At 38.8% G+C, this 23,336-nt stretch overlaps 1 protein-coding gene across 1 annotated transcript in view; it reads left to right on the plus strand.

Annotated features, from left to right (window-relative positions):
• The window catches only part of WNK3 (WNK lysine deficient protein kinase 3), a 185,234-nt gene that overhangs the window by 66,755 nt on the left and 95,143 nt on the right, over positions 1-23,336 (plus strand). Inside the window, exons 6-10 of the mRNA XM_067722538.1 lie at positions 2,417-2,505; positions 5,904-6,123; positions 10,893-11,187; positions 12,002-12,195; positions 12,285-12,434. Of these exons, the coding sequence (XP_067578639.1) occupies positions 2,417-2,505; positions 5,904-6,123; positions 10,893-11,187; positions 12,002-12,195; positions 12,285-12,434 (948 nt within the window). The remainder of the gene's footprint in view (positions 1-2,416; positions 2,506-5,903; positions 6,124-10,892; positions 11,188-12,001; positions 12,196-12,284; positions 12,435-23,336) is intronic.

Raw genomic sequence — 23,336 nt, forward strand, 5'->3', positions numbered from 1 at the left:
ATTGTTAGAGTGTTTCAGGTAACATACTAATAGGTACCATTTTTAAGTACATAATATATGCCACATGGTTTTATCTTTATATTCCTACAAGATGGCACTGTCTTCAGTTTAGAAATGATGAGACTGAGAATCAGAGGTTGTGACCTGCCCAAGTTCACACAGCTACTAGTAATGGTGGATTTTGACCTCAAGTCTGACTTCAGAGGTTTGTTTAGGGAGACAATAAGAAATCCAGAATTCTATATGACAAATGACCTAGTTTCTCCAACAAATCAATTTCCTGAAAGAAAAAAGGGGAAGGGACTGTTACAGAATACAAGAGACTTAAAGTAGTGATGAGCTGGTAAATGTTTAACAACTGATTCTCTGAAAAAGAAAAAGCACTGATTTCTAGCATTTGCTAATTTCCTTGGTGTAAGTGCTCCCACCATGACTGATTTCAAGTCACCAATGTGACCTCACTTGAATGCAGGGTTAAGAAAGGGTGCAGAGTGGCACTCATATAGTATTTCCACCATACGGATACAAAAGATGTAAACAACTGCAAGAGCATAAATAATAGTAAAATGTAGTAAAACAATCAAGGAATTGTGTTTTCAGTATTTATTACCTTGGCTCTTAATATAATTTATTTAATCGTAAGTTTATATAATTTAAATTTTATAAATGGATGTATTTAATAATCAGCTTGCACAATTCCTGAAAATGTAATAGTTGGCCCTTGTGAGCTGGTATGAGCCGGTTCCATTGCACCATACATGTAATGTATGGACCTTGTTTGGCTCCTGATTTGAACAGACCAATTTGTAAGAACACCTCATTTAGACAATTTGGAAAATTTGAGTATGGATTGGGTTTTAGATGATATTAAGCAATTATTGATAATTATTTTAGGTGGGATGATGACATGATATCTGTTAGAGATAGAAACTGGAGACTTTATGGGTGAAATGACATGGTGCCTAGTATTTGCTTTAAAATATTCCAGGATAAAAGTGATGTGGGAGTAGATAGCTGAAACGAGGTTAAGGAATGATGCTTGTTGTTGAAATTGGTGATGATTACATGGGACTTCTACTTTTGAGTATGTTTGAAAATTTCTATAATAAACAGCTGAGAAAAAGAAATGGGACTAGAATGCCCTTTTAGTTTGGGCCCATATATTGTACGACCACAAATAGAAGAGTCTGTACTTGATTTTTTAAGTTGCAGCTCCCCAATTATTTTCACCTAGGAGCAGAGAAAGGCAGTAATTATCCAGGGCTGGGGAATGGGTAAGAGATCAGTGGAAAGGTCAAAGAGGGCTTTTTCTATAAGTAGAATAAAAAATTCCATTTTTTGTATGGTGATTTTATTCTTTTATATTCAGGTCACAAAAATGCCATATCACAATTCAGATTTCCATCTCTACTAAAGCTTCTTGAATTTGAGGCCCAAATTAACTCCTAATCTCACCAGATTTATCTAGGATATGGTACTTGGCTTTCTGATTCTGTATTCTGTGAGGTAGTGTGAAGACCCAGAACTAGATCTTAGATTGCCTCATTCCATGATAATTTTTCTATTATACCTTTCTGCTTATAGCTTAATTTTGAATTTTCTATTAAATGATGGCAATGTTCTTGTATTATTTTTTAAATCTAAAACCCATAAATTAAGGGTAACAGAATGTAAAATAAGTACATTTAGGCAGCTAACAGTTATTATAAGAACATTTTGAATTATCTGGACCTCATTAATTTGATATTAAATTCCTAGAACCTGATAATTAGCTTGAGGTTCTCTCAATATTTTGGTATTGTTTAAGGATAAACATAATATAGATTTCTCAAAAGTTTATATATATATAACAATATATATATTTTATATATATGTTTACTGATTGCTCATTGTGTCTAGCCATTCTAGAAGACTTTGAAACATTGATTTGAAATGTTTGCGATAGAGAAGCCCTTATTTGGAATTTCTAAAAGTGTTTTTTAATAACTGACTTTTCTGATTTCAAAAAAATACTTGTTTATTATATTTTACTAATTGGGGTTATACTGTATGTACATTTTGGGATCCTGTTTTTTTCCTACTTAATGTTGCAGCATGAGAATTCTCCACATTATTAATTACTATGAGAACATGTTTAGTTTCCGTGTATTAGCATATGCATATATATGTATGTCACATAATTTATGTAATATTACCTCTGTTATTAGAGATTTAGATCATTTACAATTTTTCACTGTTTTTTGTAGAGCTATGACAAAATCCTTGTCAAAAAGTTGTTAAACTTATACTGTGTGTATATATCTCATTTAAAATTTGAATATGGTTTAGTGGTAAAAAAATCATTATTTTAGTAATGATGTTGGCTTCGGCTTTCAGTTGCTTGATTTGTGACTAGAAACTGTTTTTCTTCTTCCAGGGTATAAAACCAGCCAGTTTCAATAAAGTCACTGATCCTGAAGTGAAAGAAATCATCGAGGGATGTATTCGTCAAAATAAATCTGAAAGGTGGGTGCATATGTAGTGAAATGACATGACTGATGGATGAATTTTTCTCTTATCTTGAGCTGGGTCTTTTTCTGATCTTTGAATCATGCTGGGTATGACTTTTCAGTGGAATCCAAACCATACTGACTAGAGTGAAGTGTATCAGTGCATCTTGTTTGCCATTTTAAACTGATATCATGTGCTGAATTTTCCTTGAACCGAAATTTGGGTTGTGTTTGTCTGTGTGTGTTGTGACAAGATCATCTTCAGCCATCAGTTTAACAGTCAGTGGGACCCCCTCCCAGGTTAACTTGCTTCTAACAGTTGGTAGATAGTAGAGAGTTTCCTGCATTGTCACCTTCACATAAGTACTTAAATGGTTTTTTATGATAGTTTAAGAAAAAATTTAACCATCAATTCACCAGATGTTTTTTATTTGTCCATAATGTCCTGTGTCATGATAACGATAATGCTGATAGGGCTATTTTTGTTCAAGAAATAGTATTCTAGATTTATTTGTATCACAATTTCTATTTTTCTTATGGACAATTCCTTTTAGTTTTAGCTTTTCCCTTTAATTTGAGCTTTGGACAGTTACTGACTCAAATTGCTCGGTTAGTATTTTGATTTTTACCTCCTTATTGATTATGATTAATAAGGTGATAGATCCTTTATAGAAATTATTTCCACCAGCATTTCACTGACTGTCTCCCATTTTTATTAGTTATCTATCTAAGTTTAGTGTTGCATATCTGAAAATATAAAAAGTCACTAAGATAAAACCTGTTTAATTATAGCTTTATTACACAACATTCTTGGTGTTTGTGCCAACAGGCTATATCTATATATCTCTATATTTTAATTATGGTAAAATATAAATAACCTAAGAGTCACCATTTTAATCATTTTAAAATGTACAATTCAGTGACATTATGCACATTCACATTGTTGTACAACCATCACCACTATTTCCAGAACTTTCTCATCATCCCAAACAGAAACTCTGTGCCCATTAAACAGTAACTCCCCACTCCCTTTCCCGTCAACCCCTGCCAACCTCTATTCTACTTTGTCTCTACTTCTATGTAGGTACCTCATATAAGTAGAATCATAAAATATTTTTCCTTTTGCGTCTGGCTTATTTCACATAGCATAGTGTTTAAACGTTGATCCATGTTATAGCATGTATCAGAATTTCCTTTGTTTTTACGGTTGAATACTATTCCTTTGTGTGTGCGTGTGTGTGTGTGTGTGTGTATACACACACACACACACCACATTTTGTTTATCCATTCATCTGTTAATGGACACTTTGGTTATTTCTGCCTCTTGGCTATTGTGAATAATGCGGCATGAACATTGGTGAACAAGTATCTTCTTGAGTCTGCTTTTAATTCTTTTTGGTATATACCTAGGAGTAGAATTACTGAATCATACGGTAATAATATATTTAATTTTTTGAAGAACCACTATATTTTTTCCATAGAGACTGCATCATTTTGCATTCCTTCCAGCAATGTGTGATGGTTCCAATTTCTCAGCGTCCTCCCTAACACTTATTTTCCATTTTTTGTTAATAGGCATCCTAATGGGTATAAAGTGGTATCTTATTGTGGTTTTGATTTGCATTTCCCTAAGGACTAATAACGTTGAGTATCTTTCCATGTGCTTATTGGCCATTTGTATATCTTCTTTGGAGAAATGTCTATTCAAGTCCTTTGCCTTTTTTAAAAATTGAGTTGTTTATTTTGTTGTTGTCGTTTTTGAGTTGTAGTAATTTAGGCATGCTTTTTTTTAAGCTATGCTAAAACTACTGTGTTGAAGTAGCCATTTTAGTTTGGTTTCTGATTGTTGTTTGTACAGCATTTTAATTATGATCTATTACCAAAGAACACTGGAATATTCAAAAGGATTTATGGCACATTAGTGTTTTGGAAAGAGCACAGGCTTCCACAGCAGAATAAGACTCAAATCTGGACTCACACTTAGCCAGTGTGATCTTGAGAAACTTACTTTAGCTGTTCCTCAAAATAGGTATTATTTTAATAGTTAAAAAGATAATTGGGCTTCCCTGGTGGTGCAGTGGTTGGGAGTCCTCCTGCCGATGCAGGGAACACGGGTTTGTGCCCCGGTCCGGGAAGATCCCACATGCCGCCGAGCGGCTGGGCCCGTGAACCATGGCCACTGAGCCTGCGCGTCCGGAGCCTGTGCTCCACAACGGGAGAGGCCACAACAGTGAGAGGCCCGCATACCGCAAAAAAAAAAAAAAAAAAAAAAAGTTAATGAATGCATATAAAATACCTAACAGAGTAATAAGTATTTAATGAATGATATTGTCTGCTGCTATTGCAGTGGTTATTCCTTAGTAAAAATATCTAGGCAAAACTTTCATTTAGAAGCAGAGTGCTTAACTTGGTTGTACCTTCTTAAACACATCTCACCTTAGCCTTAAGACTAATTAGTCTGAGCAAGCTTGTTTTTTATAAAACTGTCTTAGTTAAGTGTTTGTCTCTTGATCACTAAAAATGTAGAAGGTTGAAAATCCTCAACTTACAGGATACCATGCTGTCAATGTGCTTTGTCTGTTTTAAATAGTGCAGGATGGGCTTTCTACATACAAACTATGGAATACATCAGTTATAGCTCTCACTGGCCTGTAATATAGATAGATATTATTTATCTATTTTAGAAGTTGGTCAAAGAAAAGGAAATTAACTCTCCCAGCTTATAAAAGAATCTTTTGAACCTCTGTGCTTGTTTCTCTTCAGAGATGGTTAATCCCTAATATTAGACTAGAGTTGTATCCATTATATGTATACTTTGGCCTAGGATACTGGACTTAAATACTTTAAGAAAACCGTGTGACTTTACTGAACTGAATTAGCTTCACCCATGGCGTTCCCTAAAGAGTGAAGTACACTGACTAGATTATTGTTAATAGAGTTAATGACTTCTATTTATAACATTTGTAAAAGTGTTTGAATTCCTAATTTACTTTAGAGTTTATATACCTCGAAGAGTTTTTAGTTTCCTTTGCCAACAATCTGTTGTGTGAGTTTTAGTAACTTAAGCCAGTGGCTTAGGGAAGATACTCAGTCCATCTGACGTTTACTGCAGCACTTCTCTAATTATCTCTAGGCATACCTTTAGGTATGTTAAACTTCAGTATCTAGATATGTTACTGTTAATAATCCTTAATTAAGATCACTACAAATGCATGTTAGTTGGGATTTCTTTGCATCCTTGGTAATAATAAATTGGATATAAGATTTGGTTTTTATAAGAAGGCAGATTAATGGTTTAATTAATAGAAAATTTTAAATCAGGTTGTTACTTTGACACAATTTTTACTAACTAAGTGCTCTATACCTTGTTTATGATTGGAAGAATTGATAACAGATTTGTATTTTGTTTATTAGGTTGTCTGTCAGGGACCTACTAAACCACGCATTTTTTGCTGAAGATACAGGGCTAAGGGTGGAGTTAGCGGAGGAAGATGATTGCTCAAATTCATCTCTGGCTTTAAGGCTCTGGGTTGAAGACCCTAAAAAATTGAAAGGCAAGCATAAAGACAATGAAGCTATTGAATTCAGTTTCAATTTAGAAACAGATACACCTGAGGAAGTAGCATATGAAATGGTAAGTGAATCCTACCACTGGCTTCCCCTCCCCTTATAGTATCAGGGTTGATTCCTTTCTCCTTCTGATTGCTTTCTTTCCTCTCATTTTCTTTATTTAAATTGTAATTTTATTGTGAAATATATCTCTACAACAGAGTATATTAAATTTGTATGTACAGTATAAAAAGAATAGTAAAACTCTACTTTTGTTAAGAAATAGAACACTACTGGAACTTTAGAAGCTACCTGTGTGCCCCTCCCCCACTTGCGTTCCTCTCCCTCATTACCACAGGTCATATCTACCCTGACTTTTGTGTTACTCATTCCTTTGCTTTTCGTTATAGTTTACCTAAATAATATATATTATTTTGTTTTGAAAACCAGAGTGGCAAACACACACCTAGCTGGTTACTGAAGTTACTGTTAGGTGAAGATGCCCAGGAAGGGATAAGCTGAACAGTCTCTCGGTCATAGTCAGGCTTCAGCTTCCCTAAGAGTTTATGAGAGCCGAGTCTAGGGAGGTCATCAGGGTGAGGTCACATGTGAGTCCAGGGAAACACACATGGCTCACCACAGTTAGGGTACCAGAGGGCTGTTGTGCAGACCAGAAAAATTAGTTGTCTGGTAACAATATGCTTTGACGGGGAGTGGGCCCCTCTGACTTCTCTACTTCTCATCTCCCCATGACCCGCTCCCCCCGCAAGAGTAGAAGACAGCAGATAACTTCTGTTGGGTGGAATGTATGTGCATGCCCGATCCAGGCTGTGCAGTACTTGGAGGGAGGGTGTGCATGAGCTTCAGCAGCATGTGGTCAAATTAGCAAAGTCCAGATACTTTGAGCCAGGCTCACCTGGGCATTCTGTCCTCAGGTTTAAAAGGAGTATGGGAGCTTCCCTTGTGGCTCAGTGGTTAAGAATCCACCTGCCAATGCAGGGGACACGGGTTTGAGCCCTGGGCCGGGAAGATTCCACATGCCGCGGGGCAACTAAGCCCGTGTGCCATCACTACTGAGCCTGCACTCTAGACCCCGCGAGCCACAACTACTGAAGTTCGTGTGCCTAGAGTCTATGCTCTGCAACAAGAGAAGCCACTGCAATGAGAAGCCCATGCACTGCAACAAAGACCCAACGCAGCCAAAAATAAATAAATTAAAATAAATAAATAAAAGGAGTATGGGACATTGACAGTGGGTATCTTGGAGATGATAGCCTTTAACATGCCTATCTTTCTAGTCACATGGTTCTAATCTAGAATGATTGTCTTGGACATCTGCTACATAACTATCATACTGATCTTTCTTTTTACTATCATTCTAGACTTCTCTGCCTCTCTCCTGTATTGGAATTCATGTGTCCTAAATCCCATGTCTTTCTCTTTCTTTGCTTACCTTTTGTTTTAGTGGCTCACTTCCTCTGCCAACTTCTTAAGAAAGGGTATATGGGAGGTAAATTCTTTGAGACTTGCATGTATTAAAAACATCTTTATTCTGTCTTCATATTTGGCTGGCTAAGTCATTTTAGGTTGGCAATTAAAAAAATTTAAAGTCATTGCTCCATGATATTCTAGCTTTCAGTATTGATATTGAGAAATACAAAGATGTTCTGTTTTCTGGATCTTTTGCATGTGATCCATTTTTTCTTCTCTGGAAGCTTGTAATATCTTCTCTTTCTTCTCAGGATTATAAATTTTCACAGTGTGTCTTGGTTGGGGTCTGTTTTCATCCACTGTGTTGGATACTCAGTGGACTCATATCCTTTAGTTTCTGGAAAATTTCTTAAAAGTATTTTATTGTTGAGTTCTTTCCCTTTGTTTTCTCTTTGTTTTCTCTTTCTAGAACTGCTATTATTTGGATGTTTGGCCTCTTGGACTGTTTCTCCAATGTTCTTTTCTATTTTCTATCTTTTTGTCTTTTTATTCTCCTTTCTGGAAGACATTGTCAACTTTATTTTCTAACTCTTCCATTGAGTTTTTCGTTTCTACTATCTTGTTTTTAATTTCAAGAGTTCCTTTTCATTTTTTTTTTTTTTGGTCTGTTCCTTTTTTAGAGTAAACGTCTTGTTCTTTGTTTTGTGGATGCGATATTATGGCACCCCTCTGTAATTTTAGTGAAGAGAGTGTTTTTGACACTTTTTTTCCTCCCTGCATAGTATCTTTTCTCCACGTTGCTGGGGTTTTTTGTTGGTTTTGTGCTCCATCTTCTTGTTAGAGGCTTTTCTCATATTTCTGGTTATTCTTGGCTGGCTGCTCATGATCAATAGTAGGAGACTATTAGTTTTCTATTGCTGTATAGCAAGTTACCACAGATTTAGTGGGCTAAAACAACACCCTTTTATTATTTCAGTTCCGTGGGTCAGAAGTCCTGGTAGGCTTTACTGGATTCTCTGCTTAGAGTCTCACAGGCTGAAATCAAGGTTTGGTGGCCTGGACTCTTAGCTGGAGGCTCTGGGAGAGAATCTGCTTTTGGGCTCAACCAGGTTGTTGACAGAGTTTAGTTCCATGCAGTTGTAAGACTAAGGTCTTCATTTCCTTTCTGGCTGTTAGCTGGGGGTCACTCTCAGCTCCTAGGGACTGTTCTTCAGTCCTTTCACATGCCCCCACTCCATCTTCAAAGTCAGGAATGGCAAGTTTAATCCTTCACTAGCTGGTAAAAGGCTCACCCAGATCTTTCTGTCTTAAGGTCAATTGTGTATAGCTCAATAATGGGAGTGCTATCTCATCATATTCACAGGTTTGAGGATTAGGATGGGACATCTTTGAGGGGCCATGATTTTGCCTATGACAGGGACTAACAAGCTGATTGGATGGTATGATCGCTTATGTCAGACGTGTTAACCTCTACTCTCAAGTATCTAGGTGGGCCAATAATTGGGGAATCTTTCACATAAATAGTTGTGGGTCTTTCTTCTTGGATTGGCCAGATTCTCCAGAGAAGCATCTTTCAATATCCTGCCTGGAGGGTAAGGATCTGGTTACTGATATTTTGGTAGCCAAGTGGGGAAGAGGGCTGGGGGTTTCTGTGTATGGCGTTCAGCATGCATATGGTCCATTTAATCTTCTTGTTTTTGTTATGGTAGCCATACCCTCAACTGTGCCTGGTGTTCCCTAGTCCAGATATGATCCTCTTTTACCCTCTCCAGAGAACAAAATTACAGACTTCTCGGGTAGGGAAGAAGCAATCACCCAAAGGTGTGGACTGGAGGGTGGAGCACAGGGACCTAATACCTAACTACTTCTCAAAACCCTTTCACTTAGTCGTCCTTATTTTAGTCATCTCTTTTGACTTTACCCAGTTCTGTAAGTACCTGGTACTGCCAGTTCCTGTGTGTTACGAGTATTATTCAGTATAAATGGGAATGATTTTCAGCTTTCCCTGGTTCACTTTTTCAGGTCCACTAGGTCAGTTATTATCTGTTTGTTTTCCACATCCCCAAATGTCCAAAACATTGTCTGTTGTTGCTGTTGCCTTTATTCTTTCTATTCTTGTGAGTTTATGACTTAAAAATCCATTTACTCTGGGAGTGTTTTTTGAACTTTGGGAGGGAGTGAAATTAAATATATGGATTCCATCTAACATTTTAATCATTTTTCAACTACGATGAAATTTCCCCGAGTCTGCAGCCCCCCATGATATGCTTTAAAAAACAGATTGTAGGACTGAGAATAATATGCCATGGCACCTCCTCAAGTCATTATCTCTGTTACTCAGCCCTGTTCCTTTCAGACAATAAGCCCTTAACTTCTGTCACTCTTCTAACACCTAGTAAGATATAGCACTTTGCCATAAGCATACTTCCTCTGCCTAGAGTGTTGATCTCTGAACTTCATCTACCTCTCCCTCAATAGCCTGCAAGTTCCTTGTTTTGTTTTAATCCAGGTCAGACTTTACCTTCCTCTGTGATACTTTCTCTGCTTTCACCAGAGAGGCTTGTGCTCCTTTAGGGCTTTTGCAGCAGCTCATTTCTACCTTTTATTTTACTTTATGTTTTTTTTAAATTTTTATTTACTTTATTTATTTATTTTTGGCTGTGTTGGGTCTTCGTTGCCGTGCACGGGCTTTCTCTAGTTGCGGCCAGCGGGGGCTACTCTTCGTTGCGGTGCATGGGCTTCTCATTGCGGTGGCTTCTCTTGTTGCGGAGCACGGGCTCTAGGTGCTCAGGCTTCAGTAGTTGTGGCACGTGGGCTCAGTAGTTGTGGCTCACGGGCTCTAAAGTGCAGGCTCAGTAGTTGTGGTGCACGGACTTAGTTGCTCCGCGGCATGTGGGATCTTCCCGCACCAGGGCTCAAACCCATGTCCCCTGCCTTGGCAGGCAGATTCTTAACCACTGCGCCACCAGGGAAGCCCCTTATATTGTTTTTATCCTTCTCTCACCACCAGCTTGTGTGTGCATATAGGACAAAGGACCAGCTTAGGCACTTATATGTCTCCAGAGCCCAATACTGGGCACATTGTAGACACTTACTGTTGTTGAATGAGGAAACCTTTTTAATGTTTCACAAAACTTAATGGCAGTCATAAATTACCTGTAATAAGACTGCATGTACTGAAATACCAAGCTATTTGTTTGTTTTTGTTTAAAGCCAGAATTATTTCAACAATGCTTGGTAATAGTGTTGCTTTTCTTACTAAAGGCTCTGGCATTTATGCATGTCTGATTAAGAAAGAACATAGAAACAAATTAACTGTTATTTAATAGCATTTGGAATTTGGGGGCAGAAAATAACTCTGCTAGTAAAAAGTAAAAGTAAAAATCTTAAAGATGTGGTTTGCTTATTATGTTTTGTTTGTAGGTCAAGTCAGGATTCTTCCATGAAAGTGATTCCAAAGCTGTTGCTAAGTCCATTAGAGACCGGGTGGCCCTGATAAAGAAGACAAGGGAGAAGAAGCCAGCTGGCTGTTTGGAAGAACGCAGAGACTCCCAGTGCAAGTCTGTGGGGAATGTACTCCCTCAGCCCCAAAATACAGCTTTGCCCCCTCCTCCTGCTCAGCACAGCGGGGCTGAATGTGAAGAAACTGAAGTTGATCAACATGTGCGACAACAGCTTCTGCAAAGAAAACCACAATGGCATTGCTCCTCTGTTACAAGTAACACAGTTATAATTTATAAAAGGAAATGTGTAATTGTATTCCCTTATCTTTAAATAGTACTTTTGTATGTTTCAAAGCATTTTGTTATCTATCATTTCATTAATCCTTTTACAAAATCCCTGAAATAGGCAAGGCAGATAGTTTCCTTATTTTAAAATTAAGAAACTGTCCTGCTAAGTGACTTGTCCAAGGTACTAGTTGAATAAGGATTATAATCTTTTTACCATTTTTAAGGGTCTCATGGTAAATCCTTTAGTAAAGAAGATATGCAACTAAAGATAGAATTTATTCTTCAAGAGGGAATTTTCTAGACTTTAAGAACTTTTGTATTTTAGACCCAAGTATAAAATTAACACAGTTTCTCTAATATTTCTGCTGTAACGCATTCTCTTCTCTAGAAGGACACAGTATTTTCGTAGTCATAACCAGTTGTTCCATAAAGGCAGTATTATTTTCTAGCCAGATTCTAGGAGAATGAGAATATGCTACCTAGATTTTACTGAAATCCTAATGGCAAACAAAGATTAGTTAGGATATGCATGAAATGGCCAGCAAATCGAGTTGACTTTTATGTGATTCTTTGTAGTTTTGCTTTACTAAGAATATTTTAGTTATACCACAGTATCAACATGGAGAGTTTACATGATGGTTTTTTATTAATTCTGCAGTGTACATATTTTATTTGAAGCTGTTTAAGGTTGTCAGAGTAAAAAAGAAAAAAATTAAAGAAACACTTACCATTTCCTGTGCTATTTGGACCTTGTGTTTCAAGTTTTTCCCTTCTACCTATCACTTGTTTTCTTTGCCATAGGTGACAGTTTGTCTGAGGCAGGAGCTGGATCAGTTATACATTCAGAAACTTCAAATCAGCCCAGTATAGCCTACTCCTCAGACCAGATGATGGGCTCTCAAATGGTTTCTAACAACCCACAGGCTGAAATAAATGTTCCAGGGAAAATTTATCCATCCCAGCAGCTAGTGGGACATCACCAGCAGATTTCAGGGGTGAGGTGAAGTTTTAAATATATTTTAAATATATAATCAGTATATTTACTGTAAATGGGAGAGTTTATCTTTAATTTTTTTTTTAACAGTTGCAGAAGCAGCCAAAGCTGACTCAGCCCCAAATTTTGCCTTTGCTTCAAGGTCAGTCCACTGTTCTGCCTGTACATGTCCTTGGACCTCCGCTTGTCTCACAACTCCAGTTTTTGCCATTAAGTGTCCCAAAGGTCTCACAGGTAAAGGTAAGATACATTTTAGAGGCTCCGTATTCACTTAAACTTATTTAACACTGCCTAGGTTTTCTGACAGGCAAAGGCTCTCTTTCATAAATTCATCCTAGTTTATATAAAAGTCACTGAAAGCAAAAAGTTGTTTATACTTTCCTTCACTTAAGACATTCTTCTTGAGGATGTGTCTAACATTGTGTAACTAGAATCTTGAGACACTGCTTGTATAATTGGAAGAGAAACTGAGAACTCCATATACGGATAAAAAAGTTTATTTAGGGGACTTCCCTGGTGGTGCAGTGGTTAAGAATCCACCTGCCAGGGCTTCCCTGGTGGCACAGTGGTTAAGAATCCTCCTGCCAATGCAGGGAACACAGGTTCGAGCCCTGGTCCAGGAAGATCCCACATGCCGTGGAGCAACTAAGCCCATGTGCCACAACTACTGAGCCTGTGCTCTAGAGCCCACGAGCCACAACTACTGAGCCTGCGCACCACGGCTACTGAAGCCCATGCGTCTGGAGCCTGTGCTTCACAACAAGAGAAGCCACTGCACTGAGAAGCCCATATACCGCAACGAAGAGTAGCCCCCGCTTGCCGCAGCTAGAGAAAAGTCTGCACGCAGCAACAAAGACCCAATGCAGCCAAAGATAAAGTAAATTTAAAAAAAAAGAAAAAAAATAATCCGCCTGCCAATGCAGGAGACACGGGTTAGAGCCCTGGTCCGGGAAGATCCCACATGCCGCGGAGCACCTAAGCCCATGCGCCACAACTACTGAGCCTGTGCTCTAGAGCCCACGCACCCGTGCACCTAGAGCCCGTGCTCTGCAACAAGAGAAGCCACTGCAATGAGAAGCCCGTGCGTCGCAACGAAGAGTAGCCCCCACTCACCGCAACTAGAGAAAAGCCCACACGCAGCAACAAAGACCCGACACAGCCAAACATAAATAAATAAATTAAAAAAAAATTATTTAGGACTCAGATCCCTTTTTATGGTTTGTTTTTTGTATTGGACTTTTCCAGCCTGGTTTGAATGTAGAGGGATGTCTTTGGTAGTTAAGTAGAAATAGTATTTCATAGACTCTTATAATTTTAAGCACTTTCATCTAAATTCTTGACTCTTTTGGTTCACGTTTATTTCTGTAGGAGAAATAAGTGTTTTTGTCATTTAGACTCTCAAAGTCAATGGTACTCATTTCTGACAACGAGTACACAGTCTTTGTGAGAGTTCATATATCAAGACTATATCCTGGTTTCCTAGGTTATGGACTCTGGGTACATGGTTGGGCTTTTCTTTGTTATCCCATTTTCTTTCCTCAACCCTACCATCCCCTGTGTGTCTCTTCTCTCTTTGGGAATGAGTTGGTCTGAGCTCCTAGGCATTCTCTGTATGTGATTTAGTTAGCAGCTGGTGATCTGTTGCTTTTAAGAGATTGGTATATAGTCATAGTTCATCAACAAACTTTTAATGACCATCATCTCTGGGGATATAAAATGAGATAAAATATGGTCCTTGCCCTGAAGAACTCACAGACTTGTAGGGGAAAACATACATGTACTTGACAAATGCCAGATGCATTTAAAATCTGCTGGGGGTATATTTAATCTGATATGGTTGACAGTGCATGGTGTTTGGCTAGTATTTGTAGCTTATATGGTATATGTTCATACTTGAGCTTATGTTGTGGTTGGATTTATCTCTTTTTAAGACTATAATGCGAAGTGTGTTGGATGGATGCTTAAATTAACTTAGGTTCAACCACGTAAATATACAGGCATGTGTATTTTGAAATGTGTTTCCAAAATTTTTAAAAGAAGTTTAAAAACTTTATGAAAGTGTTATTTACCTATTTAAAATAAAGCCTATAAAGTTATAAAGAAGACAGTGAAAATCACCTACTATCTCTCCAGCTAGAAATAAATTATTGTTTACATTTGGTGGTAGAGACTCTAGATTTGTCTTTTTTTTCTATGTATACATATATAACTTTGTTTATACATACATATGTATATCACATACATACTATTTTGTAGCCTGCCTTTTTCACCTAATATATAGAATCCACATAAGCAAGCACTTTAACCAGTGGGGGTCTTTTTATGAATGTGGTGGTTCAAGTTCTAGGAATTATTACAGCCAGCCTATATGTATTCAGCCAACTCACTCCTCTCCTCTTGAGAGAGCTTCTCTGTTCCCTTTAACTATGATATTGAAATCCTTTTGAACTTCCACTGTCTGGTGTGTGAAGGTGTCAGATTCAATTACTCTGAATTTCTGCCAGGGTTTGAATGAGTTATGTGGCAAGTGCAATAAATGAGAAGCCATGAGCAATATGTTGCCTGGGGACTGGTCTCAGTCCCTTAGTGTATTCAATTAGCATTTACTCATGGTATTAGGATTTTTATAGGACTAATGCTATACCCAGCACCTTTTTGATAACCTTCTGAAAATTTTTTTAAATTTATTTTTGGCTGCTTTGGGTCTTCATTGCTGTGCACGGGCTTTCGCTAGTTGTGGTGAACGGGGGCTACTCTTTGTTATTGTGCGTGGGCTTCTCAATAAGGTGGCTTCTCTTGTTGTGGAGCATGGGCTCCAGGCATGCGGGCTTCAGTAGTTGTGGTGCGTGGGCTCTAGATCACAGGCTCAGTAGTTGTGGCACACGGGCTTAGTTGCTCCATGGCATGTGGGATCTTCCCGGACCAGGGATTGAACCTGTGTCCCCTGCATTGGCAGGTGGATTCTTAACCACTGCACCACCAGGGAAGTCCCTGAAATTTTTACAACATAGCATTATTTTATCTATCATTCTGTCTGGGACCATTAAAATGAGCATGGTATATGCATTTATTTTATTTTTTAATAAAAAAAAGGTTTTTTGGCCTCACTGTGCAGCTTGCAGGATCTTAGTTCCCCAACCTGGGATTGAACCTGGGTCCCTGGCAGTGAGAGCACCAAGCCCTAACCAGTGGACGCCAGGGAATTCCCATGGTATATGCATTTATAATTTGAATTTTCCTTGCACCAGCATTAGGAACTATAGCTGACGTTTGGAGCAGATGGACAAATTTCAGCTCAACCTATGACTTTAGACTTGTCAGTTACTGGAGTTCCACAACCAGTCTTTTCTGTAGTTTCTCCTCAGATATTGCTTGCTTCACAAATGACTTCCCAGGATCCAACAGTTGGTCTTCAACTTGAGCCTGACCCTAGAAATGGGAATCAGGCATTAACCAAATTACCAAATGCCAATCAAATTCCTAGTTTCTTGTTAGTTAATCACCCTCAAGCTTTGTTGAATCATTCTTCTGCCCAACATGTGAGCAGTGCACAGAATGCTGCTGGTACAGCTCAGCTCCCTTCTAATTCCATTGGGGGGCATTCGGGAGCCCATCACCCTTCTCACAAAAGATACATTCAATATCCCAGCCATACTCAGTGATACATCAGGAGTCTATAATTCCCGGTTCTTCAGCGCCACAAAGCCAGACTGTGCGTTTGAAGAAGCCTTGTTTCCAAGCCTCTATTCAGCAGTAGCCATTAATTTTACAACCTAAGATTATGGCATCACCACAGAAAAATGTTCAGCAGGATTGTACTATGAAAATCTGAAACTCATGTAAGTCAGCAGCAGTCAAAGGGTAGTACTGAAAGTGTGATTCAGTCCCTGGAACAGCCATTTTATTCTGTTCAACACACTTATTCAGGACCACCTGCAGAACTGCCATCTTTCCCATTGAAGGCTCCTGAGTAGCTGCCCTTTGTGATACTTCCCCAGGAATAAGCTTCTTACCCATCACAGCCACTTACCCAATGAAGGCTCCAACACAGCCTGTTTATTCACTGCCAGCCCCAGAGCATCCTCTTTACACTGTACAACCACTGATATCACAGCCAACCTATTCTATACATGCTTCTTCTTATCCAGTCCCACCTGTGGCACAGCCCTCTTATTTGGTCCCGGCCTAGGGGCAGCCTGTTTATACAGTGCAACCTCTGGTTCGGTCACCTTTTCCAGACCAGCCAGGATGTATAATCCAAGCAGCTTACCCTGTGCAACCTGTGGAACAGCCTGCTTACCAGGCACTTGAGTATGTCCCTTATTCAGGACATGCTGTTTATACCATCCAGACAACTGAACAGGCAGCCTTCATAACCCAGCAAGTATACACAGTAAACCCTTCTGATAGCAGGCAAGTACATATTACAAACTCAGCAGATCAGGACTTATACTTAGTACCACTTTATGTAGCACAGACTTCTGAGCAACAAGCCTATTTAACACAACCCCAAGGTTCTTCAGCCTTGGAACAAAAGACATAAGACATTTAACATTATTTATCATTAACCTTAGATACACAAACACATTCTATTGAGCCTTTATTTAATGTGCAGAATTCAGCATTTCTATCCTAAGCAGATGTCAGTTTTGGGTACCAGCAGCTAAAAGCCCAGTCAGTGTTACATCTCAGATGGCTGTGGAAGGACAGCTTCAACACCCTGCACAAATGTCCTTCATTCAGCAGGCCTCCTCAGAGGCCCAGATCCAGCCCCCACACTTCTCTGCACAGCTTTCCCAATCACATGTAACACCAAGCCAGGTTTCTCACTCAGGTTTCATTCATCATCAGCAGATGACTCATTCATCTCATAGGCAAGCGCAGAAAACCCATCAGTTGTCTACTCAAGAAGGTCCCATAAATCAACAGCAGTCTTTATATAGCCAACATGCTGCTTTCCAGCAGCAGGTACCTCATTCACAGGCAACTAACCACATTCAGCCATTACAGGTATTCCAAAGGCCATTACAAACATGGTCCAGATTACACCTCCTTTGCAAGAACAGTTGCAACTAGCGGCAATGGAACAATATGTAATACAGCCTTTAGAGCAGCCTCAAGTGCTTCAGGCATTAGACAGCAGTCAAACCTTTCCCCTGCAATGAAACCTAGCACAGCACCAGCCAGCATGCATTCAGCAGCAGTCTTCTGTCCAGCCACAGTGGCAGTCATCTTCTAGCTTAGCGCTTGTTTGTGGGTCATCAGAAACACAATTACAACACCAGACCCTCATCCAAGCTCTGGGATAGCCCTTACAAATCAGCCATCTTCTGTTCATCTGTCGCCACTTAGTATTCCAGTACAGGCTTCTACTGCCTCTCAGAGCATTTCTGTGTTACAGACACAGCAGTATTTGCAAGGCCAAGAAATTCCAAAGGTAAATCCTGCTGGGGGGAAAATATAGATGATTGTGAATTTTCTGTAATGTTCAAGGGTCAAGGAGATAGTGAGCTATAGTAGAAATGGCACCAGACTGGAAGTCACAGTCCTTGTTCCTGCCTTTTTTCCTTACTCACTGGGTAGCTTTGATTCGAGTCTTTTTGGAGTTTCCTCATCTGTAAAGTGAAGGGGTAGACTGGATGATGCTAACAAAAAATATTTGAACACCTACTTGGGATGTATCAGTGAATAAAAGACAAAAATCCCTTCTGTCATTGAGTTTTGTTGCCTAATGTGGGTAGACTGTCACTAACCATAATAGTATAAAAAGTAAATTATATAATACAGTACAGGGAGATTGGGGGAAATGTGGAGCAGGGTAAGGAGGAAAGTGGGTTGCAATTCTAAATAAGGTGGAGATCAGGGTAGGCCTCATTGAGAAGGTTGACAATTGAGCACACACTTGAAGGAGATGAGAGAGTCAATAGCACACATTTCAGGTAGAGGGAATAACCAGTGCAAGGGCTTTGAGGGAGGAGTGGGTCTGGGATGTTCGAAGAACAGCAAGAAGGCCTGTTAGTCCTAGTATGTTACAAGCCTATGGCTATCTTATTGTTCTACATTTATAATAAAGCATTTGCCTTTATGAGATGATAATAGTGAACACTATTGAGTGATTCTTAGGTGCTAAATACTATTCTAATGGCTTTATGTGCACTGTCCTCACAACAACCCTATGAATAGTAGCTGTCATTAGGGGTAACTGAGGTTCAGAGAGGTTAAATAACTTACCCAGTGTCATACGGGAGGGCCAGGATTTGAACCCAGACTACCTGGCTGCAGAGGTTGTGCCCTTAATCATTATACACCATTCGTCCTCTTTGTAAGATAGCTATCCTCCCTGCCAAAATTTGAGAAAAAGAGCATGATGACTTCAGTGAGATATAATTAACTCAGGGGATTGATTGAATTAATTAAAGGAAGGAACTGAGAATCCAGTTTATTTTTTTTCTCTTCTGTTCTGCTTCAGGTATCTCTAAAGACTCTGAATTTATTGGGTTTTGCTAATAAAATGTATGAGGTCCTTAGATAATAGGTGTGCTATGCGGGAAGAGTATTTTAGTGGTGATATTACTATTCCAAACAGCTATGATCTCAAGTATTGTGTTTTATAAAATTCCCTCTTCATCAAGGGCATAAATTATAATGAATTCTGATGTGTGCACTCTGACTTCTAACAGGAATGATCAAGGATTAATAAAGATCTTCAGAGTTGAAGTTTCTTCAGACAAAGCATGCTATTAGGGATTTATTTCTTTAGAATAAATTTCTTAACAAGGTATTTCAGAATGGAATGTTCATTTCTGTGGGCAAGTGTTGTATACTTTCCTTTCCTAATTAAAAAAATTTCCCCCAACATTTTTTATGGCTGAGTATTATTCCATTGTATATCTATACCACATTTTCTTTTATTATTATTATTTTTTTAAACATCTTTATTGGAGTATAATTGCTTTACAATGGTGTGTTAGTTTCTGCTTTATAACAAAGTGAATCAGCTATACATATACACATAACCCCATATCTCCTCCCTCTTGCGTCTCCCTCCCACCCTCCCTATCCCACCCCTCTAGGTGGTCACAAAGCACCGAGCTGATCTCCCTGTGCTACGCAGCTGCTTCCCACTAGCCATCTATTTTACATTTGGTAGTGTATATATGTCCATGCCACTCTCTCACTTCGTCCCAGCTTACCCTTCCCCCTCCCCGTGTCCTCAAGTCCATTCTCTACATTGGCATCTTTATTCCTGTCGTGCCCCTAGGTTCTTCAGAACCATTTTTTTTCTTTTAGATTCCATATATATGTACTAGCATACGGTATTTGTTTTTCTCCTTCTGACTTACTTCACTCTGTATGACAGACTCTAGGTCCATCCACCTCACTACAAATAACTCAATTTCGTTTCTTTTTATGGCTGAGTAATATTCCATTGTATATATGTGCCACATCTTCTTTATCCATTCATCTGTTGATGGACACTTAGGTTGCTTCCATGTCCTGGCTATTGTAAATAGAGCTGCAGTGAACATTGTGGTACATGACTCTTTCTGAATTATGGTTTTCTCAGGGCATATGCCCAGTAGTTTCCCCCAACATTTTATTAAGAAAAATTTCAAAGTTACAGAAAAGTTGATAAAAAATAAGTGAACACCCATATACCTACGAACTAGATTCTGCAGTTAACTTCTGCTGTATTTGCTCTATCACATATCTATCCACCCCTTTATCCATTTATTAGTCCATCTTATTTTTCTGGTCATTTCAAAATTAAAGTTGCTGATATTAGTACACTTCATCCATTAACACTTAAGCATGCATATCATTGACTAGAACTCAGTATTTGTTTATATATTTTTTTAGTTTAAATTTATGTTCTGTAAAATGCACAGATCATAATTCAGTGAGTTTTGACAAATGCTTACACCTGTGTAACCCAAACCATTATCAAAATATAAAACAGATGTTGGCAAAGGTCTAGATAGTAACTATTTTAGGATTTGTGGGCTATGTAGTCTCTGTTGCATTTACTCAACTCTGCTATTGCATGCATGAAAACAGCCATAGACAATATGTAAAATATTTGGCATGGCTGTGTTCCAATACAACTTTATTCACAAAAATGGTTGGTGCACCAGATTTGGCCCGTAGGCTCTAGCTTGCCCACATAATAAAGAATATTGCCATTACTACAGAAAGTTCCTTCATGCCCCTTCCCAGTCAGTGCCCCCCCACCCCACCAGAGTTGACCACTGTTGATTTTTTTCACCATAGATTAATTTATCCTGTTCTATGTTTTTTTAATTTTTATTTATTTGTTTATTTTTGGCTGCATGCTGTACAGCTTGTGGGATCTTAGTTCCCCAACCAGGGATTGAACCCAGGCCCTTGGCAGTGAAAGCTTGGAGTCCTAACCACTGGACAACCACGGATAAACATAGAGAAAGAGAGAGAGAGAGAGCAACCACTAAGTAAACTTACAGCCCAATATACTCAAAACAGTATACATAAAACAAGAAGGAATCTTAAAAAATTTGCAAGTAACCCACAGGAAGGCAAGAAAAGAGAAACAGAGGAAAGACAACCATAGGGAAAAAGCAAATACTAAAATGGCAGACTCGGGACTTCCCTGGTGGTCCAGTGGTTATGAATCCACCTTCCAATGCAGGGGACACAGGTTCCATCCCTGGTCAGGGAACTAAGATCCCACATGTGGCAGGGCAACTAGAGGGCCCACGCACCCAGGAGCTGGCACACCACAACTAGAGAAGCCCGCACACCACAACAAAAGATCCTGTGTGCCGCAACTAAGACCCAACACAACCAAAAATAAAATAAATAAATATTTTTAAAAAATAAAATGGCAGACTTAAGTCCTAAGACTTAAGTGCTATGCTGCTGCTTCCCACCAGCCAACTATTTTATGTTCGGTAGTATATATATGTTGTCTTGATCATATTTAAATCTTCTATTTTAGTAGGCACTTGCCCTGATAAGTTTAGCCTGTAGATTCTATCCTACTTTTGCGAGCTGTATGTAGTTCCAATGATAATTTAGTTTTCTGAACTCTTGTAATGCTATTCTGGTCTGCTTGGTCTTCTGGCTCTGTTCGAGCTCTTGCTGGGTTTCCATCGGTGCTACCTGCAGGAGTGGAAGGTGCTTCTTTGGGCTACCAAGTGTTAGATTTGGGGAGTGGAGGATACTGGACCCATAGGACAGAGAGCATTTTCCCTGGCCTCTTTCCTGGCCATCTGATGCTGGTACCCTTAATACTCGATCTCTGCCAGTGCCACTGGGGTACGGAAGTACTTACCTGGCCACTGTTTACTGCTGAGTAGAAGGTCAGGAGTGTGGGGTCTGCATGGCTCTCTGCCATTGGGTAGAGGGCTGAGACATAGTGCCCTCAGTTGCCTTCTGCCATTGGGTGAAGGGTCAGGAGACTCATGGCCTGGATCTTTTTCTGTTGTGTGGTGAAGCACCAGGAGCTTCTTGGGTCTTGAAGCCTCTATACTACCAGTCACCTTCCTCTGTCTCTTCAGTCTTGTAAGAATGTGGGTTTTCTTCTGAGTTTTAGCTGCTATGGGGCTTGCCCCCAGATGAAAAGCCATAAAAATAGCAAACTCATCTACTATCCTTCCTTTCTTCCAGGTGTTGCCTTCCTACCAGTTTCTACCTGCTTTTGATTTCTGTCTTATGCTTTCAGACAGTTGTTTTTTTACATTTGTCCAGCACTTTTTGTTGATATCTCTGTGTGTGGGGTTTGGTCTTACGGGACCATTACCAGAAGTATAACCTCTCTTTCCTAATATTTTATCACTGCAAAATATCACCTCTCACTTAATTGAGGTAACCACTATATGCCCATCCGTAAACCTCTAAGAGTTGATGACAAAGGGATGGAATGAATTTCTGATGTTTGGGGTTTTTTTTATTGCCAAGGCACAGGGGAGAGGGATCTTCATCCTGGTCAAATAGCAAGCTGTACTTATATTTTATGTCTTTCTCCCCAATAAAACTGAAATTCTTTGTGGCAGAGATCTGTACCCAATTTATCTCTGTATTCCTAGCACCTAGCACAGTGTTTGTTACAACAGTTGCTTGTTATATGTTTGTTGAATAATCAGTAAGAATGACTGTAGATCTCTCTATCAGCCTGCTCTCAATGGGAGAGGATTCTTTGTTGATCTTTATCATTCTTGTTGCCTAATCAGGACTTACAAATTTATAATGAACTTGTGTTTGTGGACAACCTAAGATCTGTCTTCTATTTTCTATATTAATTTAAAAAATTGTGATATTTGAACAAATAAGACTTTGATACATTTCACAATATGCATAGCTGGTTAAATCTACTTTGTCTTCTTTTTTACATTGAAGTATAGTTGATTTACAATATTAGTTTCAGGTGTACAACATAGTGATTCACTTTTTTATAGATTATATTCCATTTACCAAAGATTTGTTCTTATTTCTCCATTTTATTTCCCCATGTATCAATGAACAAGGGTATATAAGAGACAGGAAGTGAATCATGAGTTCAGATGTGCCAATTGTGGTTTTGATTGTTTTATCAAATAATATGGAAAACCACTTATCCGATTTTTATCTACTGCTGAGGTTAGCGTTTCTTACCTCTTGTAGTGTGATGTGTTAGTACTAGTGCATTAGTACTTTTGGTGGTTGAGATTGGTTCCTTTTCAGTTGACATTGTGGTCTAATCAAACATCTGTTTAGATGGTTTCAATTTTCAGCTCCTGGAGATAAATATGAAACCTCAGCATTTTGTATGCAGTTGCATCCCTACTCATCACAGTGTTTGAATATCACTTTGATTCTCAACCACAATATTTGCATCCTATTTTCTTAAAAAATTTTTTCTACTTACTTTAATTACATAAGTAGTATGCCAATATAAATTCCTGGTAAAAAATTTAAAACAATGCTGAGAAATCTCATTTAACCCCGCCCCTCTCTTTGTCCTTGTCCTTTCTGTTATTAGTTTGGTGTGTTTCATTCTAGATCTTTTTCGGTGTAATTACATGCATAGATATGTACCCTTAGCCCAAATATAGCATTATTTTCTGGTTTGTTTTATTACTTTAAGCGCATAAAAGAGATCCTACCATATGTGTCACTTTGTAAATT

This window comes from Pseudorca crassidens, chromosome X (genome assembly GCF_039906515.1).
Source record: "Pseudorca crassidens isolate mPseCra1 chromosome X, mPseCra1.hap1, whole genome shotgun sequence".
NCBI classification, from domain to species: Eukaryota; Metazoa; Chordata; class Mammalia; order Artiodactyla; family Delphinidae; genus Pseudorca; species Pseudorca crassidens.